At 50.6% G+C, this 26646-nt stretch overlaps 2 protein-coding genes across 2 annotated transcripts; both read right to left on the bottom strand.

Moving 5' to 3' along the window:
- Window positions 1–4277: 4277 nt before the first annotated feature.
- On the bottom strand, window positions 4278–14521 carry PTGER3 (prostaglandin E receptor 3). The gene is made up of 2 exons (XM_072343066.1): window positions 13627–14521; window positions 4278–7301 (listed from the first exon to the last, which is right to left on the bottom strand). The coding sequence occupies exons 1-2, from the start codon at window positions 14449–14451 to the stop codon at window positions 7014–7016; spliced, it is 1113 nt and encodes a 370-aa protein (XP_072199167.1). The 5' UTR covers window positions 14452–14521; the 3' UTR covers window positions 4278–7013.
- Window positions 14522–15377: 856 nt separating this feature from the next.
- ZRANB2 (zinc finger RANBP2-type containing 2) lies at window positions 15378–26646 on the bottom strand. The gene is made up of 10 exons (XM_072343019.1): window positions 26494–26646; window positions 26267–26319; window positions 26058–26166; window positions 24323–24405; window positions 23149–23225; window positions 22478–22615; window positions 21905–22077; window positions 19417–19503; window positions 17712–17876; window positions 15378–17169 (listed from the first exon to the last, which is right to left on the bottom strand). The coding sequence occupies exons 1-10, from the start codon at window positions 26547–26549 to the stop codon at window positions 17106–17108; spliced, it is 1005 nt and encodes a 334-aa protein (XP_072199120.1). The 5' UTR covers window positions 26550–26646; the 3' UTR covers window positions 15378–17105.

The raw sequence follows: 26646 nt of genomic DNA on the forward strand, positions 1-26646 counted from the left end.
AGCTAATTTATTGACATTGCCACAATACTAATTCATTTCCAGGACATTAGATAATGCTGCTGGGTCAATGCATACACGGGAGCAGGGAGCAGGGCTAGACCTGCCCGTGGTGGCTTTGCAGGTGGGTTTGAAAAGCGTAAGTGCAGAAAAGGAGAGAAGAGGTTGTGCCCGGCCACTGGCACAGGCTGCACTGTGGGTTCTGCTGTCCCCAGACAGATGTGTGCCCGGCTGCCCAACAAGTGACACCCTGCAGCCCACAGCCAGCACACAGGCACCAGGGGCAGCATTTAGGCCATTTCCTTGAGCAATTGAATGTTAGCCTGGGAGCCACAGCTTGGGTTTGAGCTCTTCAGATGCTGGGTACAGATTCTGGAGGTGGATTTGGCAGCAGCTGCGCCCATTGTGGGTGGCAGGAGGACACTGCCAAGGGCTGAGCCACTGGGATGGATTGGTGTTGTCAGACACCAAACGTGTGCTTTAATTATCCATATCAGCAAGAGATAGGGTAGGACTGCACATTTATTCAGTAAGAAAGATAATCGATAGCGCTCAGTTTATTAAACTTCCTTAAGGTGACCACAGTGTTATCTCTTCTGAATTTCTGATCAGTTTATGAAGCTGTGGAATGGCTGGTTTTGAATTAGAAATACATTTTGCTGCAGAGTGAGATCTCCTCATGGATGAGGGTTCTGGTGGGTGACCCCAGGATGGAGCCAGGTGCCCCTGGGCCTGGGGAGGTGGCTGGAGCCATTCCCTCTGCAGGAGACACCTGAGTTAAAGTGACTGGGAATAACCTGAGTTTGGGCTGATCTTTTTCATTAACAGTTAGGAATGTCTCCTTGAAGAATGTATGAAGCAAATGTGCCCTTGCCCTGCAGACCTTGCCCTGTGCAGTCCTTGCCCTGCAGTCCTTGCCCTGCCCAGCCAGCCCTGTGCTGCCCTTCTCATCCCACTGGGTCCCACTGCTCACAGCAGCACTCGCAGCTCGGTGCCCATTGGGGGCTGTTGTGCAGAGCCCTACTGCAGGGCGATGGGCAGCGCTGCTCCCAGCACAGTGACCTCTTGGGCAGTTCAGAGCAGCAGCATGAAGGGCTGGGAAGGGGTAAGCCCAAATGTTCAGTGCTAAAGCTTTTGCTCCCAGAGAGCTGGCCATGTTCCTGTAAGTGTCCGGCTGTGCCCCCAGCCGTCGGTGCACAGCGGTAACACCCACTGAAGATAAAATCTGAAGCAGTTTGGAGCCCAGGAAGGGCTGTCAGGAGGAGGGATGCCAGGGCCGGGGGAGCAACCCAGCATCAGGGTTCCAGCTTCTCTGTTGTTACCCAATGAGGAACTGGGCTGCAGATGGATGTACCAAGAGATGGAGACTCCTCTGTGTCACACGGGTTTAAGGCTGTGTTTACTGCTTCAAGCACGCAGCACATCAGCTGTAATCAGACACTGGCAGGCATCAGCCTTGAGCCACTGCGACTCATTGGGCTCAGCGAGGCACCCTGCAGACAGCTGCATCTCCTCACCTCTGTGGTACCAAAGCATGTAAGGTGCCTGGAGTTCAGAAGCTCCTTATAATGTAAAGAGTTTAAATTTCAGTAGTCAAAGATTTAGACTGACATCTGAGCTAAAAGATGCAGTTTTGCATGGATTCACAGCCTGGTAAGCTGGGGCTGGAGCAGGGCAGTGGGATGGGGCAGAGTGAGCAGTGACCTTCTCCTCACTTGTCAGGATGGGAAAAAATGATGCCCAAAAGGGGACAAAGGGTTCCTGGGTGGGTTTTCCTTTCTGTTCTTTAGGGCCTCTTCACATCCAGAGCCAGTGAATTGCAAACACACCAGGCAAAACTCCAGCTGGCTTCAACCCGGCAGCGTATAAATTGCAAAACTGCTGGGAATTGATGCTTCACACTATAAAGTCCCTCTGAGATGGGGTGTGCATTTCCTTCCATCCCCAGGGCCACGAGCCTTTATAAGCACCGCATTTATTTGTGTGTGTGGTGACTGCGGCTCCGCTCAGTGCAAACAGCGGCGTGCTGAAGGGCGGGCAGGGGCTGTGAGATGGCTGTGTTTAGAGAAAGTCATAATAACCGGCTCCTATCCTCTGCTGTGATTTATTATCAAAACGAAGCGGCCCCAAGTGTAAATACATTGCCTTTAATAAAATGCTTTTGAACATATCTAACATATTTATATTCGAAGTGGCCCTTTTATCTTCTGCAGTGGACCCAAGTGAGTGCTGAGTCCCCGTGCATCCCTGTGAGCCGTGGTGCACTGGGGCCATGCTATGGGGAGGGCTGGGGGGCTCAGAGTGAACCCCCTGGTGCAAACTGGGTGCCTGCACCTTCCAGTGGGAGCAGAAACGCTGCGCCAGCAGTGTGAGCAACCTGGGAGCAGGCCCAGCGCCATGCACAGTTTTGGACTGATGCTGTTTTGGGTGAATCTGGGAGCTGGTTTAGGCAGCCAGGGGTGGCATTGCCGCAGTGCCAAAGGGCTCCAGTTGTGCCGGTGAAACCACCAAATGTGTTCAGTGGCTCGTGCTGCTCCCACGCTTCCGGGGGGAGAAACGTGGTGAGGAATAAAAGCAGCATCTGTTAATTTATAACCACAGTTCTGAATGAGAGGGCAGTGGGTTGGGAATGCACGAGAAGCGTCACAAGGAGCAGGGCTCAGCCGCCCACCTGCAGGCACCAGCCCTTGGAACGTGAACCAGAGAGCAGCCCCACAGATGCCGTCCTCATAAAGGCGGTTGCATCCCTCAGGGCTTTTGCAGTAAATACCTCTCTAGTGTTGAAGCCCTTCCAGCATTCCTCAGAAGAGATCTGAAGAATCTGAAGGGCCCGAGCCTGGGGAACGGAGCAGCCCAGGGACCACACTCTGCTGATTCCTGCTCCCTTCCAACCCAGCCCTGCTGGGAGTCTGTGATTCTCTGGTCCCCAAAACAGCCCCAGGGCTGCTGAAGTGTGGGCTGGGTGGCTTGGGGCTGCTGGCAGCTGGGCTGTGTCGATGGCACTGGTGGGGCTGGGTCTGAGGCTGCACTCACACAGCCATATCCAAAACTTCAGGCTTTTATTGCACTGGTGCCATCTGCTAGCTGTCATTGTCTTCACTGGTCCCCAGAGTACTTCCAAGTGTTTACTCTAAATTAATGTTATCTTATCTAAAAGCATTGCTCATTCAAGTGAATGGAAGAAACAGAATACAGCATTTCGGAGAAGCAGCGTCACAGACTGGTAGGGCTACAAGGACCTTCCAGCTCCAGCTGCCCAGGACCCATCTGTGGCCTCAGCACGTCCAGGGATGGGGCACCCACAGCTCTGGGCAGCAGTGCTGGGGCCTCACTGCCTCTGGGTGAAAAGCTTTCCCCTCACATCTGACCCAGATCTCCCCTTCTAGCTGGAAGCCATTTCCCCTCGTTCTGTTGCTATCAGACCATGTTAAAAGTCACTCTCCCCCTGTTTTTAAGTTCCCCTCAAGTACTGATGGCTGCAGTGAGGTAACCCCAAGCCCTCAGCCTGGCCCCATAGCGGAGCTGCTCCGGTCTCTGACCACCTCATACTTGCTGTCTGGGCTAAGATTCACGCCTTGCTGCTGATCATGTCCCAGCTTCCTCCTGCCCCACGCAGCTCCTCTCACTGTCACTGTGTGCAGTGCCTGTGCCTCCCTTCTGTGCTCCCTGCAGGTGGAGATGTACCTCTGCTCCCCAGCACCCTGTGCCCCATTGAAGGGCCACTTCCTTGGGAGGACCTCCAGAATGGATGGTGGGAACATGCTACAGGGAAACGTGAGCGCTGCTGGGTGCATTATGTCTGCTAAGGGCTGCCAGGCATACTCCAAGCCGCAATGTGGGGCTGCCACGTGGCAATCCCTGCGGAGCTATGGAGCATCAAAGGAAACGGGCAGGATGTTGGAAATGAGGGAAAATTGCATGTAATTAGTTGCTGTGTCTCTTCTGAAGGCTGCTTACTGCACGGCAGCCTTGTGGTGACTCACCAGAGCAGAACTGGGTGCTGGGTGCCAGCGGGGCTTCCAACAGAGCACGTGGCTTTGTGCTGCTTCAGAAACTCCAGAGGTCTGAGCTGAAGTTACAACACGTGACAAAACAAAAAGGAACAATGCAAACAAAGTAGTCCTTCTGTTTTAAAAAGGCAACATTTACCTTATTCTGATTCTTTCCATGGGCTGGAAGTTGTATGGGGAGAACCCAGAGATGGCGAAGCGGCTGCACTCCAGGACAGCACCGTGGCTGCCTCTGGGCTTCAAAAGGAAGCAGGCTCAGGACCAGGTATTCTACTGCACTTTTATTCCAACAGACACGATGCACATTGAGCTGGTACACAAACAAGCTGTATTTAAGGCAAATGATCTCAAAATCGTTTTCCCATTCACTGCTTCCATACAATCTGACAGAAGTATTGAACATATTGAAATGGGCACTAGGAATGCTTCCATAGAGGAATTTACATACATCACATAGAAAGGCACCTTTAAAGAAATGCAACAAAAATGCACCTTCCCACTCAGACAAGTAATGGGAAGGAAAAGCTTCAATTTCTGCTCAAGCTTTTTGAATCCATCTCTGAAAGTGCGTTCCCCCACCACGCTGCGCTGTGGCCAGCATGGCTGACAAACGCTGCTCCCACTCCTTGGCTGCAAACAAAGCAAGCACGCATCCTCATCCATTTTCTGTTATTTAAAGTAGATTCTCAGTGTTAGCACACACAGGGACCAAGAGAATGGCCTTTGCCCACACTCAGATGTGTCCTGCTTCACTATGGAAAGGCACGGAGCAACAGAGCTATATTAAGGGAAAGGTGAAACCATCCATGACTCGCTTATTACGAGCCCATGTGCATTTAAGCACTGCCACACACTTTACACTTCTGTGTCAAAGGAAGGAACAGCATTTTCCTGTTGCAGCTGCAAGAGGACTGATAGAGGAGGCCATGAGTCACCCTTCTGCCAACCACGTGCAGCCCCAGCAGCCCCACACTCCGGCCCTGTGGCTCACCAGTGGCTCAGCCCCATTCCTGTGGTCATCCTGACACACTGTGCAGGCACTGGGCTCATTGTGCACGCAACCTGAACAACAGCAATCCTCTGGACACAAGGTCAGGCCTGTAGATTATAACATAGCTCTTAAAAACGTGGGACTGCTGAGAGGCACTTCCCAGAGCCCCAAGGCAGCTGCTGCTTCCAGCTGTGCCCCATGCCACGCTCCCAGCTGTGAGGAGCACACAGGTGCCCACCAGCACTGAGCAGTGCTGAGCATCGCTGGGCATCACGGAGCAGCGCTGAGCCTCCTCCTGCCCCACGGCAGCACTGCAGCCAGGTGCCCAGCACAGCTGTAGGCTGGCTCCTGGGGAAAGCAGAACTTTGGCTTCCAGCTGCACTCCAACACCCACCCACACAAAAGCAGACCTCTGTAGATGGTGGTGCTGCCCTCAGATGAGGTATTGTTGCCTGATGTGGTGATAGCAACCAGACAGCATCGCAGAGGAACAGGAAAGGCTTTGTATCAGAGATTCCCAGCAGATGCAGGATTACACTTGCCATTAAGGCCCCTGAATTCAGTATTACATGGCACACAGCACACAGTGGACGAGTAGCTGATATACAGTAATTGCATGTAATTTTGCCTAGGAGGCCATTAGACAGGAGACGTTATGGATAATCATCCACAAAAAAGGCAAAGAACATGGGGAGAAATGCAGTCCTTGTGAAAATAAGCCTCAAGTGTTCTGACCCCAAAGCTGAGGATTCACTTTTCTACTAAAACCTGAAGGACGGCTGGAGGAAAGGCTGCAGAAACACACAGCCTTCTCCACAGCTCTTCCAGTCTGCTTCAGCTTTCACAATTCCCAAAGCTGCCACGTCCTTGACTTGATGGAGGAAAGAAGAGAGAAAGAACGAAGGGAGTCGCCCTCCTGTCCCACCCTGTAGAGCAGCTCGATAATGCAGAAGCTTCAGAGTCGTTTGACGTTCATTTTGTCACTGGATGAGCATAAAACCACCCATATAAAAGCTGTCTTTTTGCCTCTGTAAACCTTTGCTGCTAGTCTACAGCAAGATGAACTCTCACCACCTCTTACAACCTGTTTATCACTCTCTCCATCTGTGCAAAGTAGTTTTATAGTCAGCCCTGCTATCAGCAACCTGCGTGATGTGTGGGCGCTTCACAGGCTGCTATAAAAAAGAAGGCAAAGCAGCACAGCTTCCCCACTGCTGCTGCCTGCCCAGCGCTGCTCCCTGCCCTGCAGTGAGCTGACCTCAGCATCCACACGGAACGAGCATCCAGCAGGACCACGCATGTCACCAGGTGCAGCTTCCTTCGTTCTCAAAAGGGAGTGATCCACCATCACCACTACAACTCAACCTTCTGCTCAGCGCCATGGAAATCCAAATCAAATCTCCTCGTTTCATCTTAATGTGCTGTCTGCCATTTTCTCTCCTTGTCCATCCAGAAAAACGAGGACAAGAGACCCTCTGAAGCAGATAATGTAACTGTTAAGGTTACACATAGGAGGGGGTCTCTTCCATATTTAATCTGTTGAATCTGTTCCAAGCGTCCCAATAGGAAAATCACTTTTTCCAACCTTAACACAAGACCAAAAGGCCCCTCCGAGCTCCACTCAGGCAGACAACAAGTCGTATTCTGCAGCTCCATTGGGCATCGCAGTAACAACAGAATTCAGCAACATCCAGGCTGGATGTGGCTCTGGGCAGCCTGGGCTGATGGCTGGTGACCCTGCACATAGCAGGGGGTTCAAACCAGATGATCATTGTGGTCCTTCTCAACCCAGGCCATTCTGTGTTCTATGACTCTATGCAAACCAATCCGTTTGTCTGCAATGGAGAATTTTTGGCACATTGGATAAGCACTTACTTGGCACTCTAAGGCTGCTCAGCACTGCCGCTTTCAGCTGCTTACAGAGATGTGAACACATGGCAGATGCCCAATTCACAGTAAGACATAAAGCCATTCGTTGGCCAACGCAGTCTCCATGCAAGCAGATCTGCGCTCCGTCATGCTGCTGTCCGTCGGATTTCATCTGACAACGTGATGGATCTCTCCTTCCACTCGTTGTTGGAGCACTTGGAGACAGCGCTGGCCGCCTGGCAGAACTTCTGGAGCAGGATCTTTCTGAGCAGCAGATAAACCCACGGGTCCAGGATCTGGTTCAGGGAGGCCAAGCGCACAGCTGTCAAGAAGAAATTGCACTCTTTGTAGAGCTCTGAGCTTTGGGTTTCTTCAGAGAAGCCCTTGCATGACTCAAAAGATGTGTGGCTGAAGATCATCTTCAGCATCGTTACCTAAGGAGAGTTGGAAGGGAAAAATGGCACAGTTAAGAGATCAACTCTGCATCACTATGTGCAACTATCCCCAGGGACATCCTGATGGAGTACAGTGGAGGGGGGTCGGGCTTAGCTCACGAGTAATAGAGATGGGACGAGAGGTGACGGCCTCACGCTGTGCCAGGGCAGGGGCAGGCTGGGTGCTGGGGGACATCTCTGCTCCAAAGAGCGCTCAGCACTGCACAGCTGCACAGGGGTGGGCTCACATCCCTGGGGGCGTTCAGAGCTGTGGGGATGAGGCACTGCGGGAGGTGGGCAGCCGGTGTGGGGAGGAGGGCTGGGGGAGCTGAGAGGGCTTTCCCAACCAGAATGCTCGTATGGTTCTATGATTCTCTAAGGGATTTCTTCCTCCCTTATCCAGTTCAAACCGTGACCACAGAAACTACGCACAAGCTGTGGGCAGGCAGCTCGGTCAGTATGTGTCTAAGGATCAGGGCACACACACCGCTGTGTTCCTGCTGCCAGGAAAACAGTTACAGGTCTCGTGCCAACACAAGGAAGCACGTGCTGCTTCCCTGCCCCAGATCCTGTCCTGGGCTGTAAAGGGAAAGCACTGACCTTGCAACATTGCCTTAAGGGGACTCATTTTCTCATTTTCATATTATCTCAATTACAAGGAACAGCTGGATCCTGCCAGGATTCTTTCCTGTGCAGCTGCTGTAGGGAAGTGCATTAGGTTGGACATCAATGCACAGAGCCTGATCCCCTCCCCCTGAACTCTGCCCTTCTGATATCAATCAGCACCTATCAGATCCCCCTCCTCCTTCTCCAGGTGAGCAGTGCTGGGGCTCCCAGCCTGTCCCCATCAGCCCCCCCCATCTCTGCAATGGGTGCTGAGATGGTCACATACCAACGTGTAACTAGAAGAAACGTGAATCATGATTTGAAAGTTCTCAGACATATTTAATTTTCCATGGTGGTTGGTTGGTATGTCTCAAGTTTTCCCCTGACCTTTCCATATCAACTACACTTGTATTAAATACATTACTTTAGAGGCATTTTGCTTCTGTGCAGATAAGCTACGTCACACTTTGTGCTGCAGCCTTCCCCAGCAGCCTACGAGCATGGGCATCCAAACCTGTTCTGAGCAGCCCCAGGGCTGCAGCTCGCTGCCAAATGACGCGTGTGAGCCGCGTGATGGGCATGGTGCTGTGCTCCTGCACCTGGATGTGTGTGCAGCTTGGCTCCTGATGCTTCAACATGTGGTGGCAGAGGGAAGCCAGAGTTGGGGAGAGCTCAGGGTCAGCTCTCTGTGTTTGCAGGTCTGGGCCCTGTGCCATGGCAGCAGGGAGGCACCCAACACAAGGGCTGGGTGCTCGGAGGACCAGGCAGCCACATGCGTGACTTTCCCTGGACAAGTCATTTTTTGCATGCAAATCCTTTCTAGGCACGACGTGAAGGCCTTGGCTGCCTGGAGATCCAGCAGAACTGAATGCAGTGAGCCTGCCAATTGTGATGGGGATGCCAGGAGGTGGTGCAGCACGTCCTTCGCACTAAGCACTGTGCTAACCCTATTCAACTCCTCCCTCCCACCCATACAAGGCAAAATGCAGAAAAGTTATCACCATGTGAACGTGGTTTCAAACCTCCAGGGTCTGTCTGACTCTATAGCCAACCCTACATTACTTTTACTCTGCCATACGGAGGGCTCACCATGTCTGCAAGGGTCAGTGGCACCGGGCACTGAGCAACAGTCAGGCCTGAGCATGCAGGAGCTGCTGGGGGTTAAGGCCTGGCCACTTACTGACAGCCCCACACAAGCCCTCAGCACCAGCCCCTGGAAGGGGCCAGTGCAAGGCAGCACTGAGAGCCAAGCCAGGGCTCTGCACAGCACTGCCTTCAAGCAGCACTGCATGGCCAGGCCACGGCTGGGCTTCATGGAACAGCCACCCCAAGTGGGGACCAGGACTGCTTGCAGGGTGTTCTGCTCAAAGGGATCTTCTGGGTGCCAGATCAATGACTGTGGCCTTGGAAAAGGCTTGGAAGAGTGCACAGAACCACAGCCTTGTAAGGGTTGGAAGGGACCTCTGGAGATCCCCCAGTGCAACCTCTACAGCAGCTCCCTGCAGCAGCTGCACGGGAAAGCATTCAGGTGGGTTCTGAATATCCCCAGACGAGATCCCCCACCTCTCTGGACTCTGTGCCAGGGCTCTGCCAACCTCAAAGTCAACAAGCTTCTTCCCATGGAACTTCCACATGGCAGTCCAGACAGCAGGGCAGCTCCGACAGCAAAGGAGAATTGTTTTTGTTTCTTTAAATAGCAGCAGTTGAGGATTCCATCTGCTACATTCAGCTCACTCGAAAACGAAAAGCAATTGCAGGCAGCTGTTTTAGAATATGGGTACAGACCCCAGGTGCCCCAAATGGCCGAAGGCACACCGTGCCCATGCAGCCCAAACTCTGCACTCTGCCTTCCCCAGCTGAGTGAGGGTCCTGGCACAATCCTGGTGCCGGCAGCCCACCGAGCAGCCCCTCCATGTGTGCCCGCCGTGCTCCAGCTGCAGCTGGTAGGAACCGAGCCGTGTTCATCACTCCCAGCGCTGCTCTCCCTCCATCAGCTCCTCTGGGCCGTGTTCTGGGAGCCTCTAATAAGCTTTACAGACCTCACTGTCTTCTTCTTTTGCGAGTGAATCCATGGAGCTACAAAAATATTAGACTAATAAAATACGTTTCTCAAGCAGGCAACTGCTGCTTATTTTGGCCTTTGTTACATAATGGAACAGTTGTTGGAGCATCAGTTGCCTTACTGGAAATATTTTTCTGATATCCTCAGGGACTGTTTATCACGGCCTGTACTGGGCCTCTAAATTCATTAGGAGAAAGACTGCAAAAAGAAGAGGCACAACAGCAGGTGGAGCAAAGTCAGAAGAAGCGTACAAGCCGTGCCAACAAACCTTGGGCTCAGAAGTCCAAGAGCAACATAACTGGTAAGTCGATCAATTAACCAGGTAACAAACTATCGTCATCACTGAGCACAGCTTTGCAGTAGCACTAAACCTCTGCTGCTGCAGCACTCAGAGCCAACAAGTCTGTGAAGCCTGACTGTAGTTCACAGGAGAATTCTGGGTGGGTTCCCAGCAGGCTCCGTGCTGTGATGCGCTGCCACCGGCCGAGTTCCACATGGGCACTCTGTGGTGGGACCCAGTTGCTTTTCAATGGCAGACCAGCAGAAATTCCCCGCCGTACAGAAGTTCCTCCTGCAGCACTTTGCAGGGCAGCACTTGGGGCCATGCTGTGCTCCTCTTCTGCGTGCCCACAGCAGCCCATCCGCACCGCTGCTCTCAGGGGGTGTTTTCTGTTATCTGTGTGGCCGCGCTGCTGCCATCCGCAGCCCAAGATGGACAGCAAATAGCTGCTGTGCTCAGAGGTGCGTATTTTTAGGCCATGAGAGGGCTGAGCGGCTGCTCTGGAATGTGGGGCAAGAATCAGAAGTGAAATTCCTGGTCCCAAACTGCAAAACCTTCTCGTGAGAGAGCTTCCAAAATCCAAACGTGTTTTCCACGCATCGTGAAGACGGGAAGATTTATCTGTTTATGCTGCTTCTCCTCTCCCATCAGCCCTAATCTGCCGCTGCAGACATTCTTTCCCACAAAGCAAAGAGAGCTGCAGAAGGAATACGAGACTCTCCAGATGAAATAAAGAGCGGCTGCGGTGGGCGAACCACGACAAAGGCAGGATATGCTTTTTCCTGATAGCATCTATTAATACTCGCAGTTGTGTCCCACCTTATCTTGGAGTCAAAATTGTCATTTTGCTCCAGTAAAGCACCTGCAGGCGGCACACAGAGCAGAACTGCACACCTCCTGTGCACTCTGCAGCCCTCAGCTCCGGTGCCGCAGAGGGACCAGAAGCAAATCCTTCTGTTTCTGCTAAATGTGGCTGGAATCCCCTGCAGTCCACCTGGAGACCTACAGGGATGGCCGAGGATTTGAATGAGGTGAACATGTTGGCAGGAGAGCAGGAACACGGGGAATCACACACTTGCAGTAAGCACGTGGTCCCATTTTTACCATCCAGATGTGCTCTTATGTGCACAAATATAGCACAGCAAAATCCAGCACCCTGGCCGCAGGAAGTCATAGAATCATAGAGGGACTTGGGTTGGATGAGACCTCAAGGATCACGAAGCCCCAACTCCTCTGCTGCAGGCAGTGCCACCAACCTCCACATTCAATGCTAGACAGGCAGCCCAGGGACCCATCCAACCTGGCCTTGAACACCTCCAGGGAGTTATATACCCGAGTGTTTCAGCTTGAATAGCCTTGAAAGTACCACAGCAGAGAGTGAGTTTGCACCCTGGAGCTGCTAAGGCATCACTATGAGAATGAGAGCCTGGGTGCAGCTGTGCTTTTGAGCAAACAAGGAATGACGTCTTCGTCACCCCAGGATAGTCCTGGTCTGCTGCTGGTTTACTCAGTGGTTACGTTGCAGCTGAGCACCAAAACAAGCACCAGACCAGTGCACACTGGAAGCCAATTAAGCTAAAGCAGCACCTTATGGAAGTGGAGCATTTTTCAGGTGCTCCGTGCTGAAGGCAAGGTCTTGACTGCACACCAAAAGAGCTGGCGCCTGTACTATGAACACAGTTCCTCTCCTCCTCTAAACACAGCACAAATCAAGGACATGGAGCGTGGCGGAGCTCTGGCTCAGAGCCCAGAGAGGTGCTGGAGTGATCCAGTTCTCCGTGCACCTGCCATAGTGAACTGCTTACAGAGGTCCCTTCCAGCCCCCATTGTCCTGTGCTCCAGGTCTCTGAGCAATACTGCAGGAGGCAAAGCACCACAAGGAATCCCTGCACGGTCAGCAACTTGCTGAGCATCCACATCCCAAAGGAGGACAACAGACCCCCCCCAGATCAGGCACCTTTGCTCTGTTGCTGCAGGGCTAACAGCCCATGTGCAACAGCTCTGCTGTAAGCTGGGGGAGCACAGAGCAGCGCCCGCATCCAGATGGGAAGAATATGAGCACAAGGACTGAGAGGGCAACGCATTTCCTGCCTCTAATTACTCTCTTTTCATTTATTTTTTTTACCCCTTTAATTACAGCTGAGCACACAGCGGCAAACTCCTGTAGAACCACAGAACTGCTGCGGGGGCTGCAGCACAGGAAGGGCGGCACGGAGCCTCACTGCCGGCATTACCAGCTCTGACCTGCTGGGTGCCAGGAGTAGGGAGCTTCGTACTCGAGTTCTCGCTAAACTTACAGCACAGAGCACACGTTACTTCCATCAGAAGCTATTCATCATCTCTAGAAAGTTGTCTTGATGCCTCTGAGCTCCCTTTGGGGGCAGGGCTGTTTTGGAGATTTGGTGGAACTTCACAAGGATAATATTCATAGATAGATGAAGTTAATTTGCTTTCTGTTTTTTACCTCAGCCATGTGAACTGCCAGCTCTGCCAGCCTTTCCATCACAGAGCTCGAGCTCTCTGTGCACAGAAGGGAGAAAAATCCTCCCTGTGCCATACAGCCATACAGTACCCATCACGTAAGTGAGCTTCACCCCTCTCCTGCTGAGGGATTCCAAACAGTACAACCTGTTCCCAAACCACATTGCCCTCCCATGGCTGAATTAGGGGCTCTTTGATGCGCCCTCATCCCATACAGAAGAAGTGGATGTGGACACAACCCTTCTCCTCTTACAGCACGAAGAGGGGGCTGCCCCAGCGTGACAAAAAGCGGCACGAGAGAGGGAGAGCAAGACGGAGGCTCTTAAAGAAGGAAAACGAGTCAAAAAGCCCTGAATGCTGCGCTGCAAAAGAGCGAGCAACCTGCTGAAAACCAGCGGGCGCCTGCAAAGTCACACACGGTACCTTTTTGCACAGAGCAAGGAGGTAAGTTTTGCTCCAAAGTGAGAGCAAACAAAAAGCACACAACGACTCCTTCCCACCAGCGCGGGCTCCCAGCCCACGGGGCACGCAGGGACCGCTTTACAGCTCCCGCAGGGAGGTTCCTCTTCCCTTGTCCCGGCGCCTGCTGCCCCCGCTCTGCTTCCCCTCGCCAGACCTGCTGTGCTGCACACGGCTGCCTCACCTCCCCGCAGACCCGTCCGCCACAGCTTACGGCACCGCCGACCTCAGTGCCATCTCGCAGCCCCGTCTCCTCACATTCGGCCCTTTCTTTACACCCTTCATCACCCTTCCTTTCTATCACAGATTGTGGTCACCTCTCTCCAAACGCTCTGCCCTTGGCCGCCCTCTGGGTCCGCTGCCTTCCCTCCCGACCCCGCCGTCCCCACCCGCACCGCCTTCCTGCCTTCTTCCCTCCCGGCCCCGACGGCACCTACCAGCAGCGGTGACCAGCACGCCGACAGGACGCACATGATCCCCAGCAGCTGGATCAGCGTCTCGGTGGCGATCCGTCCCCACTGCTTGCTGGAGCGCGAGGCGGCAGCTTTGCTCCGGCAGCGGGACACCAGAGCCTCGATGGTGGCCAGGTTGCACACCACGGTCACCAGCAGCGAGAAGAGCCCCAGCCCCGCGAAGGCGGAGGCGAAGAGCACGCTGCCGGGGCGATGCCCTTCGGTGCTGATGAAGCACCACGTGCCGGGCCACTGCAGCGCGTAGCGGCCCAGCCCGGCCACGGGCAGCAGGGCGAAGGCGGGCACGGCCAGCGCGATGCCCAGCAGCACGGCCTTGGTGACGCGCGTCTTCATGTGGCTGGCGTAGCAGTGCGGGGCGCGGATGGCCAGCGTCCGCTCCGCGGCCATGGCGCTGGCGATGAAGAGCGGGCAGAGGCCGAAGACGGTCATGCTGAAGCCGAAGAAGGCGCAGAGGCGGCCCGAGGGGTCCACGTTGGCCCAGGCGCGGTCGGACAGGTACACGGCGATGACGATGGGGCTGGTGAGCAGCTGCCCGGTCAGGTCGGTGAGCGCCAAGGAGCCGATGCACAGCAGGAAGGAGCGCTTGCGCCGGTTCTCCTTGGCGCGGTAGCTGCGGGACACCAGCAGCATGGCCAGCGCGTTGCCCACGATGCCCGTGATCATCATGGTCAGCGGGAACGCCACCGACACGGCGCCGCAGCCCTCCGCCGGCCGGCCGGTGCCGTTGCCCCGCGGCCGCATGGGTTCGGTGCCGTTGGGGCCGGGCTGGCACAGCGGGCGGCGGCTCATGGCGGCGGAGCGGAGCGGCCCCGGCCCATGGCAGCACCGCGCACCGACGAGCGGCGCTCCGCCGCTATGAAGCTCCGCCGCTCGGAGGCGGACCGCCCCCGGGGAGGGGACAGGCGGCGCGGAGCTCGGCGCGGCACGGCGCTCCCCTCGCGGCCGATCGGCACCCGCGGCTCGTCCCCACGCGGCTCACGCCGGCACCGCACCGCCCGCCGGCACACCGCGCTTCGCACCCACCGCGCTCCCGGCTACGTGCAATAGCGCTCTGCTGCTGCAAGGCAGCCCGACGCGCTTCTATCCCAACGCGCTTCTATCCCAGCGCCTCCAGCGGCACCGCGCTGATGTAGAGACAGAAGTTTCACCAACAGCCGCAGCACCGCGCTAAGGCAGCAGCACGGCCGTGCCGAAACACCCCGCCTCGCAGCGCTGCTACAGCGGACAGAGAGGTGCTGCGAAGGATGCCGCGGTGCTCACAGCGTCACAGAACGGCCCGGGTTGGAAGGGAACACAAGGATCACGAAGCTCCAACCCCTCGCCCCACAGGCGGGACCGTCAACCTCCACACGTAAGAGCAGCCCAGGCTGCCCAGCGCCCCATCCGAGCTGGCCCTGAACACCTGCAGGGATGGACGGGGCATCCACAGCCTCTCTGGGCAGCTGTTCCAGCATCTTACTTTGTGCTTTACCAAGCAAGCATGCAAATAGTTCAGATATTGCTTCCTCTGAAAGCCCTTCAGGGAAGGTGTGCAACCTATCCTGAAGTAGCAGAACAAGATGAGTTACAAACACAGAGCTGCTCCAATCCAAGGTTGTTCCCAGCATTTAAGTAACCACAAGTTGAGGATACAGAGGCAGGTGGACGCACCGCCCTGCCTGCACAGCAGCCAGCAGCCGTCAGGACGTGCCGGTGTTGGACACAAAACAGCAGCACGCAGTTGACTCACAGCTTTTATTTACACTCGTCTACAGAATCATTTTGCCTTACATTTTATCTAAGCCAAACGAAACCATAATTGTCTTTTGTCTGTAGGCCACCACTCACTAAATGTAAAAACTCTCGTCTGGGTAAGTACAGCAACAATTGCAATACAGAGCACAAGAGAAAGAACCAAAGTAACAACATAGCGCCTATTAGATCTGCTCTTTACACTTTAGTAGTTGGAAGTGGCCAGAGGCACAGTTATGAGACTAACCTGCTCTTGTGTAACCTACACACACTCAGCATGGAAATCAGATGGAAAGAAAGCATTGAAGAAGAAACTGCAGGTCGGCTTTGTTTGTTTGTTTTTTATCCCCTGCTAAAAAGATTAACAAAAATATTTCTACACCAAAACAATCCCGCTTACAGAACAGCCCCAAAGAAGCGACTTGGAAAGGAAAGCAACGCAGCTGTTAGTTGTGCTCCGTTTGTTTTGGTGTAGGACTATGGGCTGAAACTGCAGAGCGGAGGGAACTGCAGGTATTGCTGTTTGTTTGCTTACAAAGAGTTTTCCTTAACATACTTACCTTGCGATGGCACTGAAGAAGACACTTAAATCTTTCTTAACCAAACGGAGCTCAAGAGAGACCGAGATTCAATGTGATATTACTAGCGGAATAAATTCTGTACAGCATTTTAAGCCATAAATTATGCGTTTGGGGGGGGAAAACAAAAAGAACGGTGAGGAACACAGTTCTGAGAGCGGGACTTTCTGCCATTTATTTGGGGTTTTAAATGTAAATAAAATTCAGATACCTGGGAAATTTGTCTGCCGAAAATGAATTTTACGGGTGGGCTGCAGAAACTTCCCTTGATTCTTGGAAGCCATTTCCAGCACTGCTCCTCCTCACCAGGAGCTCCCAAGCGATCCTTTATACTAAGACAGGACTGCAAAGTCCAGGATCCACACACGTGAAAACACTGCGCCCAGCAGCAGGAAGGGCACTTCCTACAGTGACAGGACGGGCAGCTACAAGGCTTGAGCAGCGCAGGGGGCGGCGCCCCACATCTCACACATCCCCACATGGAAGGAACAACGTCCAACTCGCTCTCTGCAGAATCACACGATGGGCTTTGAGACTTAGCAGCATTTCTGCTCTGAGCGCGGTTACAGAGAGAGAAGGGGGCAACCACCCACACTTCTGCTTCAACACAGAGAAATAGAGACCCGGGAACTCGCTGCTTTGATCCAACGAGCAACAACAGCCCTACAGCTACACTAATCTTTGTGGTCCCACAAGAGCTACACGAAACAAGCTCCTGAGATGCAGAAAAGCTCACGGGCCCCTCCGACACCCTCAGGTATTCGTTTTGTAATTGCCAGGTATAGAGCAGGGTGGTTCATGGGCGTACCCAGCCCACATCTGCTTTGGGAAGCCAGGAACGGAGTAACTGAGTCTTGAACTTAAACAAACAAAGCAAAAAATCCCCTCTTACTCAAAGGAAACAAAACAAAAAACCTTCTCACCTCCTCTGAGGAGTTTATGGCTTAAAATGCTACCTCACTTTTTGTTTCGTGAATGAACAAAGCTGCAGTTTTCCAGGAAGCAAGGACAGACATGCACCTCTACTAGCAGATTTAGCACTTCTGACCAAGTAAGACACCAACTTCTTAAAAATGTCTCATGCACTGACTGGAAATTTTTCCTTTTTTTTCCCTACGTGTGAGCTTTAAGACATTATTTCTTTTTAGAACTCGTACGGGAACCAGAATGGGAAGATCCAGATGATGATCTGCGGCGTCTGTAAGATACAAAGGGAGAAAGCATGCAAAGAAATAAGTTGAAATCAATTCTAGCACCCACCGTGAGCAGTCTGCATCCTATAATAGCTGGAAGCCAACTATTATCTGATAGGGGCCTTATGAGAATATAAAGGTAACTTTAAACCACTCTAAGGTAACGAGTGTGAATTTAATACTAACGATCCACATTAAGTTTAATACTGAGAGTAGAACGTGACTTCTAAATGCAGTATTTACTTATGGAAACAAATCAGTAATGTCCACATTAACAGTTCTGCACCCTGCGAGAACGGTGACCCAAGTGTTTCTATGGAACATGCTCCTCTAGCAGGAGGAAGTTCATCGGAGGAGGAAAAAAAAATCAAACAAAACCCAACAAAACAAACAAAGAGGTTTTAATAGGAATAGCATGGGGGAAGTGAGAAAACTACTGCTAATATCAGAACTCAATTGCTTCCTAATGAGCCTTCGGCCTTCCAGGAGAAAACAAAAATGATCACACATTTAAATACAGCCATTCTTATTCTACATAAACCCAAACCTTTCGGGTGACCGTGATCTCGATCGTCTTTTTTTGCGATCACCAGATGAAGAAGATCTAGAACGACTTCGCTTCTTGCTCCTCTCGGGGGACGAGGACGAACGAGAGCTTGAGTAAGATCTTTTCCTTGGGGTTGAAGACCCCCTGTAGGACCTGGAGCTGGATCTTTATCGATTAAGAAATAAATGAGATTTAATCCTGGTATAATGGAGAAAGAACCAAGAAAGAACAAAACGAGACAGTTTGTGTCAGCGCTCGCTACTCTGTTAAGTAGGTGTTCTACCAAAGAAGACTGTGGGCCCCTTCATACTTACTCTTGAGTTAATAAAGGCTGCTGTAGGAGCTCTCTCTCTACATTTTGCTAAATTGAGTTCCCAGATATGCAGACCACCAGTGGTTTGGAAACCTCTTCCCAGCCTTCACCAGCACTACGTAATTGGACAAACAAGCAGTGGGACGCCGGGACAGGAGGGAGCCCGTATAAGGACCCTCCTCAGTAGTTAAGTTCACAAAGGGAAAGAGCTGGAAAGCTACAGCTGTAATACCTATGTAACAACGTTTCACTTCATCGCAAGGGATACTTCGCACTGAAACTTCACCTGTAATGTATTCTTCCTCTTACTAGAACAGGAAAACCCCAACAGGGGGTATTTACAAATGCCAAAATCAATCTGGGTAGGTTGTCAGAGCTTCCGAAAGCAATCCTAACAAATATCTCCAACCATCAGATACTGGGGCATTTCTTAAAACAATAAAGACACCCAGCTTCACTTACGAGCGCTTAAAAAGCCCTTGTTGCCTAAAAATAAAGTAAATAAATGCACGTCTGAAAGTGTGACAGCACCGGGGAGTCCTACACCATCAGTGCAGACTGTGTGAGAGCTCCTTACAGGACTATTCATTTCAGCTGGATGAAACATCTTCAAAGAAAACTGCAGCACACACTGCTGGTAAAATGTTCCCAGGGTTCTCACAGTAAATAATAAGGCAGCCCTATCCCAAGCAAACGACTACGCTGGGGGCACTCAGCAGATGTTGTGTAGCACAGGGCAATGAACCCAGCTCAGCTGACGAGCCCTTCAGCACCTACTGCAGGCACACGCAGCCTTCCCCCTTCCTAAAAGCATGGCCAGCACCTCACACTGAGCCTCACGTGGTCACCCAAGGAACGTTACTGCCACCAAAGAGCGGCGGCACCACTTAGGATGCTTCTTCTCAACTCCAGCTGTCCTTCCTTATTTTACAGTTCTAAGAGTCTCCAGGATTTACTGAACATCACTTGCAAACATTCCCCACGCACTATAAAGGCACTGGCAGCTCTATCTTAGTGGAAATTACGTTATCTCGAAGCACAGAAATAGCAAAGCACATTTTCTACTGTTCTTCCACAACAAGTAGCCAACGTGGAAACAGCAAAAATTGCTGAAGCAAGTGAACATGCGCTCAGATTCTTCTTCCTCCAAAGTGCAGGTGTGTGGCGTCCACTCGTCTAGCTTAGATCAGACTTAAACTCTTCAAACAAAACCTCGCATCTCAAGAAATACATCGGTAGTGGCAACACTCTTGTGCAGAGACCCCAGGAATTCTGATTTCCAAGATAAAAATGAGTTAATGCTTTTGACCAGAATAACTTTACGGTGAAATAAACAAGTGGTTCTTCTGCCCTTTTTCCCTCTCTGCAAGGAGAGGGTGCTACCTCATTCACCTTGATTTCGACCCACGAGATCTAGAGTGTTCTCTGGAACTGGAACGAGATCTTGATCTGGAACTGGAAGAACTTCTTGAATGGGACCTGAAACAACATGGAAGATTTTTTCCAGTATTTGACTTGTACTCAGCAGAGCTATGACTGTAAACAGCAGAGACAATTATGCATCAAGACAACTGGGACCAGATTCGGGAGATGCTTGACAGCTTCCCCCTGCCTCCCAATATCAGCATGTTATCTTTGCCAAGAGCAACTTTAACATGCTAAGACAGTGCATTCCATAATTTACAAGTCAGCTTTTTATCACGTTCCCTGTAACAACACACAAGAATTAAACACGGTTGCAGCTGTTTTGCAAAATGAGTCAAACAACTGCACAGCCATCTCATGGAATCAGCCCCTTAGTTTCTTCATTTGTGCCTTAACTGGAAACCATTTTCTGCAAGCAGCAAATCAGGTGAGAGTATGAGGACTCAAACCAACTGTGATTCAGCTCTCACAGGCAATTTGGAAACGGTTTTCAGTTTTTGCAGTAGTTTCTCTGTGATTTAAAAATGAAGCAGTATTTATTGTTGGCTAAAGTGCAGACAGGTCTCACACTACTTGGAACTACTCAGATATCTTCTCGCGTTTGTCCTGTTGAGGGAGTTTCTTTAAAGCACAGAGCACAAGAGATACACAGAAATGGCAGCTGACTTGCAGTAACAGTTGTAAAAAGAAGGCATTGCAATCAAATCCTTATGATCTTTCCAGGCAGAATACACACGCTGTCGGTCTCCCAGTTTATATTGTTACCATGCCTTTTTCACTTTGCTTTGCCAAACAAAAGCACCATGAAAATCTGCCTTTAAACTACTCAAATATATACATTTCAACTTACAAAGAACCCCACAACAAGGAAACCAACCAACCCACTGGCGTGGGCAATAAATTATTGGTAACTGCAAGCGTAGGAGAAAGCTGAATGACTGCTAACAGATTTCAATTAAGTGAAACTACTTTTGACCTCACTGTTAACATTTCGAATGATGAAGATTACAGGCAGATGAAACACTTCTGCCTTCCCTGCTCTTCCCACCCCTAAACCAAAGGACCACGCTCCAGTGCAGCCCACACTGGCAACATGACGTAAGGTCCCCACATAGGACACTACATCCACTTCCTCATAGAACTGGTGGGACCTTCCTACACACCTCGCTTCATTTACAGAAATAGCTGACAGGCAGTCAGCTCAGTCAGTATAATCCAAAGTGCCGCTCCTTGCAGCCATATGGCAATTTGCCTCAAGGAGGCATTTGAGGGAGCCAGGAAGCTGAGAATGGGATTTTTTTTTTCCCCAAAAACATTCGTCAGAGAAGAGGCAGCATGAGGAAAAATACAACAAAAAAAGCATGATAACAACAGGGAGAAAGAGAAAACAGTGAATGGATCATTTCGGGTTAGTATGAGGGGCTGAAGAACATGGGCAGAGGTCAGAGCGGTTAGAACAGAGAGGTGCAGTTACAAAGCTACACAGATTAGAAGAAACTTGAACTTTACGTATAAAATGTTCATATACAATGCTATGAGTTGGTAGCAATTTCAGGTCTTAAACCTATCAATATGATCACTGTATTAATTATAAGGCAGCTGAGAAACTAACTCAGGCTTTCCTTAATACGGTTACAAAACATTCACCGAATTGTTTGTATGTCATTCAATTTAAATAATAAAGTGAGCTCCTAAATCCAGCCAGCAGACGTTCTTTTACCACTCCGTGATCAATATCATAGAACTGCACAACGGTTCAGGTTGGAAGCAACCTTTAAAGATCCTCCAGTCCAACCTCCTGCTGGGGCAGAGCCACCTTCCAGCACAGCAGGCTGCCCAGAGCCCATCCAACACAGCACTGACTGCCTCCAGGGATGGGGCATCCGCAGCTGCTTTAGGAAGCCTGCTCTATTGTCTCACCAGCTGCATCGTGAAAATAAAACAAATCCCCTTCCCAACTCTTTAGTATTATTCTGACTGCACTACCACTGTGTTTAAAGTTCAAGTTTCTTGGTTTTATTTCCAGGACAGCTTCTATCCATCTACTCAATCTGTCTGGGCTGCATCACTGCGCTCTTTTGCCTCCTTTAACAATCCCACTCTTCTATTTCTCTGTTCAAAAACTCTACTCTGCATTATTAGAAAAGCACATTCATTGAATCACTTATGGCCAACGAGTCTAAAAATAAAATGGAAGATGTTTCCAGTAATTCACTTGAAGAATTTAATTGAAATATCAACTTAACTTACTCAAACAAGCAGCAAGACATACAAGGCCTTCCTACTGAGAAACCACGGAAGACCAGAACAGAACGTTATCTACCTGTGCAAATTCTGTACATAAAATTGTCAACATTATTACACTAAAACTGTAAGGCAATCAAGAAAATAAGTAAATAAAGAAGTTAGATACTGACATTTTGCCTGGCGTTACCCTTGACCTGTACCCGTTTACCTGGACCTAGACCTTGAGCTTGAATGAGAGGATGAGCGTGATGAAGATCGTGAGTGGGAAGATCGAGACTTGGAACGACTGCGCCTATTGGATTTCTTTTTCTTATTAGTGTCTTCTTCTTCACTGGCATCAAGATTATATTTTGAGAGGTCAGCATCATCTTCATCCTCATCCTGAAAAATGCCGACATAGAACTCATTTTCTGTTATTTGACGATGCTCCATTTTATAGCTAAACCTGAGGAATTTTAAAGCCTGTCCAGTAACATTCCCTTTATATGGCCGCCGTGCTGAAAAGCTCCAGTTTAAACCTCAAACTCTTCAATTCTGACCTTAGACAAACTTTGGTGCTTTTTCTCATTTACAAAAAGTTACTCATCCTTGGGTGCAGCCATCAGAACAAAACGGATCTCACATTCAGATACCCAGAAGCTGCAGGCAATGTTATTCTGATAGCTACTTCTCTACACGACTTTAAAGCAGCTGAAAATATAAACCAAACTTCACCCACTACTGAACTGCTCTATGGTAACCGAACAGAAAAAAACCCAAAGCACAAAACGAAACACAGTACCTCATCCAATTTGTATTTGGAAAGATCTCCATCCTCATCCTCCTCATCTTCCCCCTCAGATTCCTTATCTTCTACTTCCTTCAGGATAGATGCTGGACCAACTGGTTTTCCTCTATACTTTTTCTTTTTGCGACCAAACTAAGAAATTGCATTTCATTAGCAGGTGATTAATGAAGTCATTCCCAACCTTTCTCTTAAGATTGCTTTGAGAAAATAAACGTGCGATGATTTAAATAAGGTATTGTTCAAATGGAGGGAGAAGCACAAGGAAATGTCAGCTAGGAGACTCTGCAGAGAGATGTCTGCCAGATAAAATCAATGGGAACCCAAATGTAATGAAAGAACACTGTTACATTTATGTCTACGGAGTGCATTTACGTAACAGTGCCAAACATGTCTGAAAACACGCATTATCTTGAACACAATTAAGCACACTGAACAACACAGCTTGCCCCAGTTTAATTTGAACTGATTCGAAGTTTTCAGCCCTCAAAATATGATGCAGATGCATTTACTTCCAGTTCAAAGCTTTCGCACTTGAGCGGCTGGCAGAGCTGCACCACGAGGTGCTTCTCAGTAGCACTATTCCCCAGCAGGAAATTAAATGCAAATATAGGTATCCCAAGCACAAGTCACACAGCACGCCTCTCCAAAGCAATAAGTTATCTTACCTCATCATACTCCCCATCTGATTCTTCACGTTCTATATATTCAACATTCTCTCGTTCATTAAATCCTCCTCCGTATCCTTTAAAAAGTGGCAAAATGAAACAATCTTTTGGGATGCACCAAATTCAGTTACATTGAGCACAAACTTTAGAACAAGCTTTCAGTTTCAGGAAGCCTTCAGTGGCAATACAAACACATGCCACAAGAATGTAGTATGATCTCAAGAAGATCACGAGTTATTCCTACATGCTTATTAAAAACAGGCCCTCAGAAATCTAATTGAGAAAACTAATTAAAACACATAAATGGCACAGACAACAGAGAGCAGCCACTGCAGGGAAGCAGTCAGTGGAAATGGCAGGAGGGCAATGCTTCGTAACTGCTCCCCAGCTGCTGTTTGTGAAACCCTTCTGCCCCATCCAGCCCCACATGCACCAAGCCTCCATTGTGGCTCCTGAGCACACCAGTCTGCTCCCATACCACAGCTGCTCTGTGACATTACATCGAGTGCAAACCCTCAGGAAGGAATAAACACGAATAAAGACGTCCTGTAATTGAATTAAATGGCACAAGTGCAAAGAACCTTTCTATTCCTCTTCATAACGTGAGCAGAGAACTCAAACTCCTGAGTTGGATGTCAGCTGACATTGTAACTTACTGCAGATGTGTGCAACACGCTGCGCCCCAATGCAACTGCAAATTAACTCTGAAGGACACCAGAACTCATAAGAAGTTCTCTTTTTCTTTTTGAATACTAAGCCGTGCCCTTCTCCATGCCTGCTTTTTATTTTTTAAATGAATTAGTGTTATGCTGTCTGCACTGATTTCACTGCCTGGCCCCATTTTGATCTACTTACAGTGGAAACAGTATAAGCAGTTTATTTGCTGTTCCAGTTACTGTTGGGCTGTTTTGTTAGAGCACAAGGAACTTGAAATGCATCACTCTGACCAAACCTTCATTAAAAAATGCAGTCTGATGGGCACTATACATACTAGAGCTCTCGGAGATCAAGGTAATGCAGCATTACTCCTGCCAGGCTTCTTAATGTCTACTGAAAGTGTAAGACCCTACAGGTCTACTCACATAGCAAAAATCAGTTTTACCATAGGGAAAAAAGTCAGATCATACTGAATTGTAAAATGAATTAGAGTATTATAAAACCACATACAACTCACCTGTCCGCTCCTCCAGTTTGGCGTACTTCGGAGTATTACACATATTACATTCTGATCTCCTGGCCCAGTTCACATTACCACATCTTCAGAGGGAGAAAACGACAAAAAAAAGAGCATAAATAGGAAATATTCCATTTTAAATTTCACTGCCTAAGCGTCGAGGTGACAGGAAGAAGTCATGGAAGTGCCAAGTTGCGGCAGTGATTTGCAGTCACTAGTGTGGTGTAATTGAGACCAAGGCTGACGGTCACCAGGACACCAAGGAGTCTGTGAGTGACACTGACAGCATGAAGATGATGGGATGTGGGCCACAGGCTGAGCAAACCGAGGGAAAAGAAACAAAATTAACAGGCAAATAACACAAATTTCTTATGACTCCTCACTAGTGGCATCCACTGCTCTGAAGAGTTAATGAAGGTGACACCAGGAGAATTCTGTTGGTCAGCAAGCCTCGTCATCCTCTGCTGCACACCTACAGTTTCTGCATTTCCTGCCCTGCTGTGTCCCAAATTGCCACTCGCATTTATACTACCCTTAAAACTATCATCAGGATGCTGCTCAACCCCAAAGAGCAGAGGAGGTGACCTACAGGACATGGTGCAGCCACAAACAGGTGACTGAGAGGATTCCTTCACAGACACTGCTGCCCACGGTGCTGCCCAGGACCCTTTGCTTGAGCCCACAGGACTGAAGAAAGCTGAGCCTGACCTGAGACAGCTGCCGCTTTCCCTGTGACCCTGCCTGCATGCACAGGATGTGCTGTGAGGAGGTGCTGCCCAAACACTCAGCTATCCCTAGGCTGCCAAATGGACACCCAGACGTACGCCTCTCACGTTTTCTCACTATCAGAGATAGTCTGCTGCAGCAGTATGTGTAAATGTTGGTGCTTGTTGCTGGCACTTTGTTTTACTGAGGAGGTAATTTGTTTGGGTCACAGCATATGCAAGCCAGGACAAACCACAGCCAGGTTTCACTGGTTAGAAGGCTCTGTCAGCAAGCAAACCCCAGATGCTTCAAAGCCCTCCTGGAAGTTTCTTTTGAAAAGTGCTTTATTAATCATCTATTGATTTAAAACTTTACATCCTCAACTGATTGCTTGCAAAATCATCTATGGAGTCAGCTACGTGTTCAGCTTTACTCACTAAAAACTTAGTGAATATTAGAGATGAGCTTTCATACTGCAAAGCAGATGTAATTCCATCTACGTGCCTGTTCCAAACTTGGGAAGCATTTTGGATTACCAAAGAAAAATCAGAGCTCTTGGTTGGTTCTTGTTTTTCCTTTTACCTCTGTTACATTCCTGCTGTGGTATTACTCAAGGACCTGCTGTTCGCCAAGCAGGAATGAATGAATGAATGCTGTCCTCACAGTAAAACGATTCTAATGGAATACCTGCGTGTTTTAGCACCCACTTCCCATCAGTGCCAACACAATGAATCATAGGACGGCTTAGGCTGGAAAAGGGTCACCCAGTTCCAACACCGCTTGCCACAAGCAGGGTCTCCAGGCTGCCCATCCGTGGGCTCAGGCCCCTCGAGGACTGGAGCAGCCCCAGCTCCGTGCAGTGAACAATCCCCCTCACCTCCTTGTCTCCCATCTCTTCACCTGCAGCCATTCCCCTCGTCCTTCTCTGCCTGCCCGCACAGCAGTTCGGAGCCCGTCCTGCTCATCGAGCCCACTGAGCTCCCTTTAAACACCCGCAGGAACCGCACCATCCCACGTTCCCGCCGCGTACGTTTTGCACTGCCAGTCGTTGGCGCTGAAGAGGCCGCGGCTCTTCTCGGCCAGAGTCTTGCCGATCTCCGTCCCTCCGGCCTTCATCATTTTGGCTTCCGTGGTTTTCTCTGGAAGCGAACAAACAAACGGAGCGCGGCGGCTCCCGTCAGCCGCCCGGACCCGCGCCGACAACCTGCTGCGCCCTCCGGGCTGGGCGGCGCGGCTCACCTCTGCCACAGCGGTTACAGCTCGTCCTCCTGGCGAAGTTCACGTTCCCGCACCTGCGGCAACGACACCGACATACAGGGACACGGACACACGGACAGACGGACACACCGACACACACGTCAGCGGCCGCTCACCGCACCCCGAGCCCGCCCCGCGCCCCATCCCGTCCCGTCCCGTCCCGTCCCGTCCCATCCCGTGCCGTGCGTTGCGGCGCCGCCCGCGCTCACTTCTTGTCGGGGCAGATCCAGTCCCCGTCGCTGACGCGGAAATTCTTGGTCGCCATGTCGGCCGCTCACCGCCCCGCCGAGCGCCGCCGCCGCGCAGGAGGAAGAGGACCGGGGCCCTCAGCCGGCCGGGCTGCCCGCCGCGCCTGAGCCCTG

The sequence above is a fragment of the Excalfactoria chinensis genome, chromosome 8, assembly GCF_039878825.1.
Source record: "Excalfactoria chinensis isolate bCotChi1 chromosome 8, bCotChi1.hap2, whole genome shotgun sequence".
NCBI lineage: Eukaryota > Metazoa > Chordata > Aves > Galliformes > Phasianidae > Excalfactoria > Excalfactoria chinensis.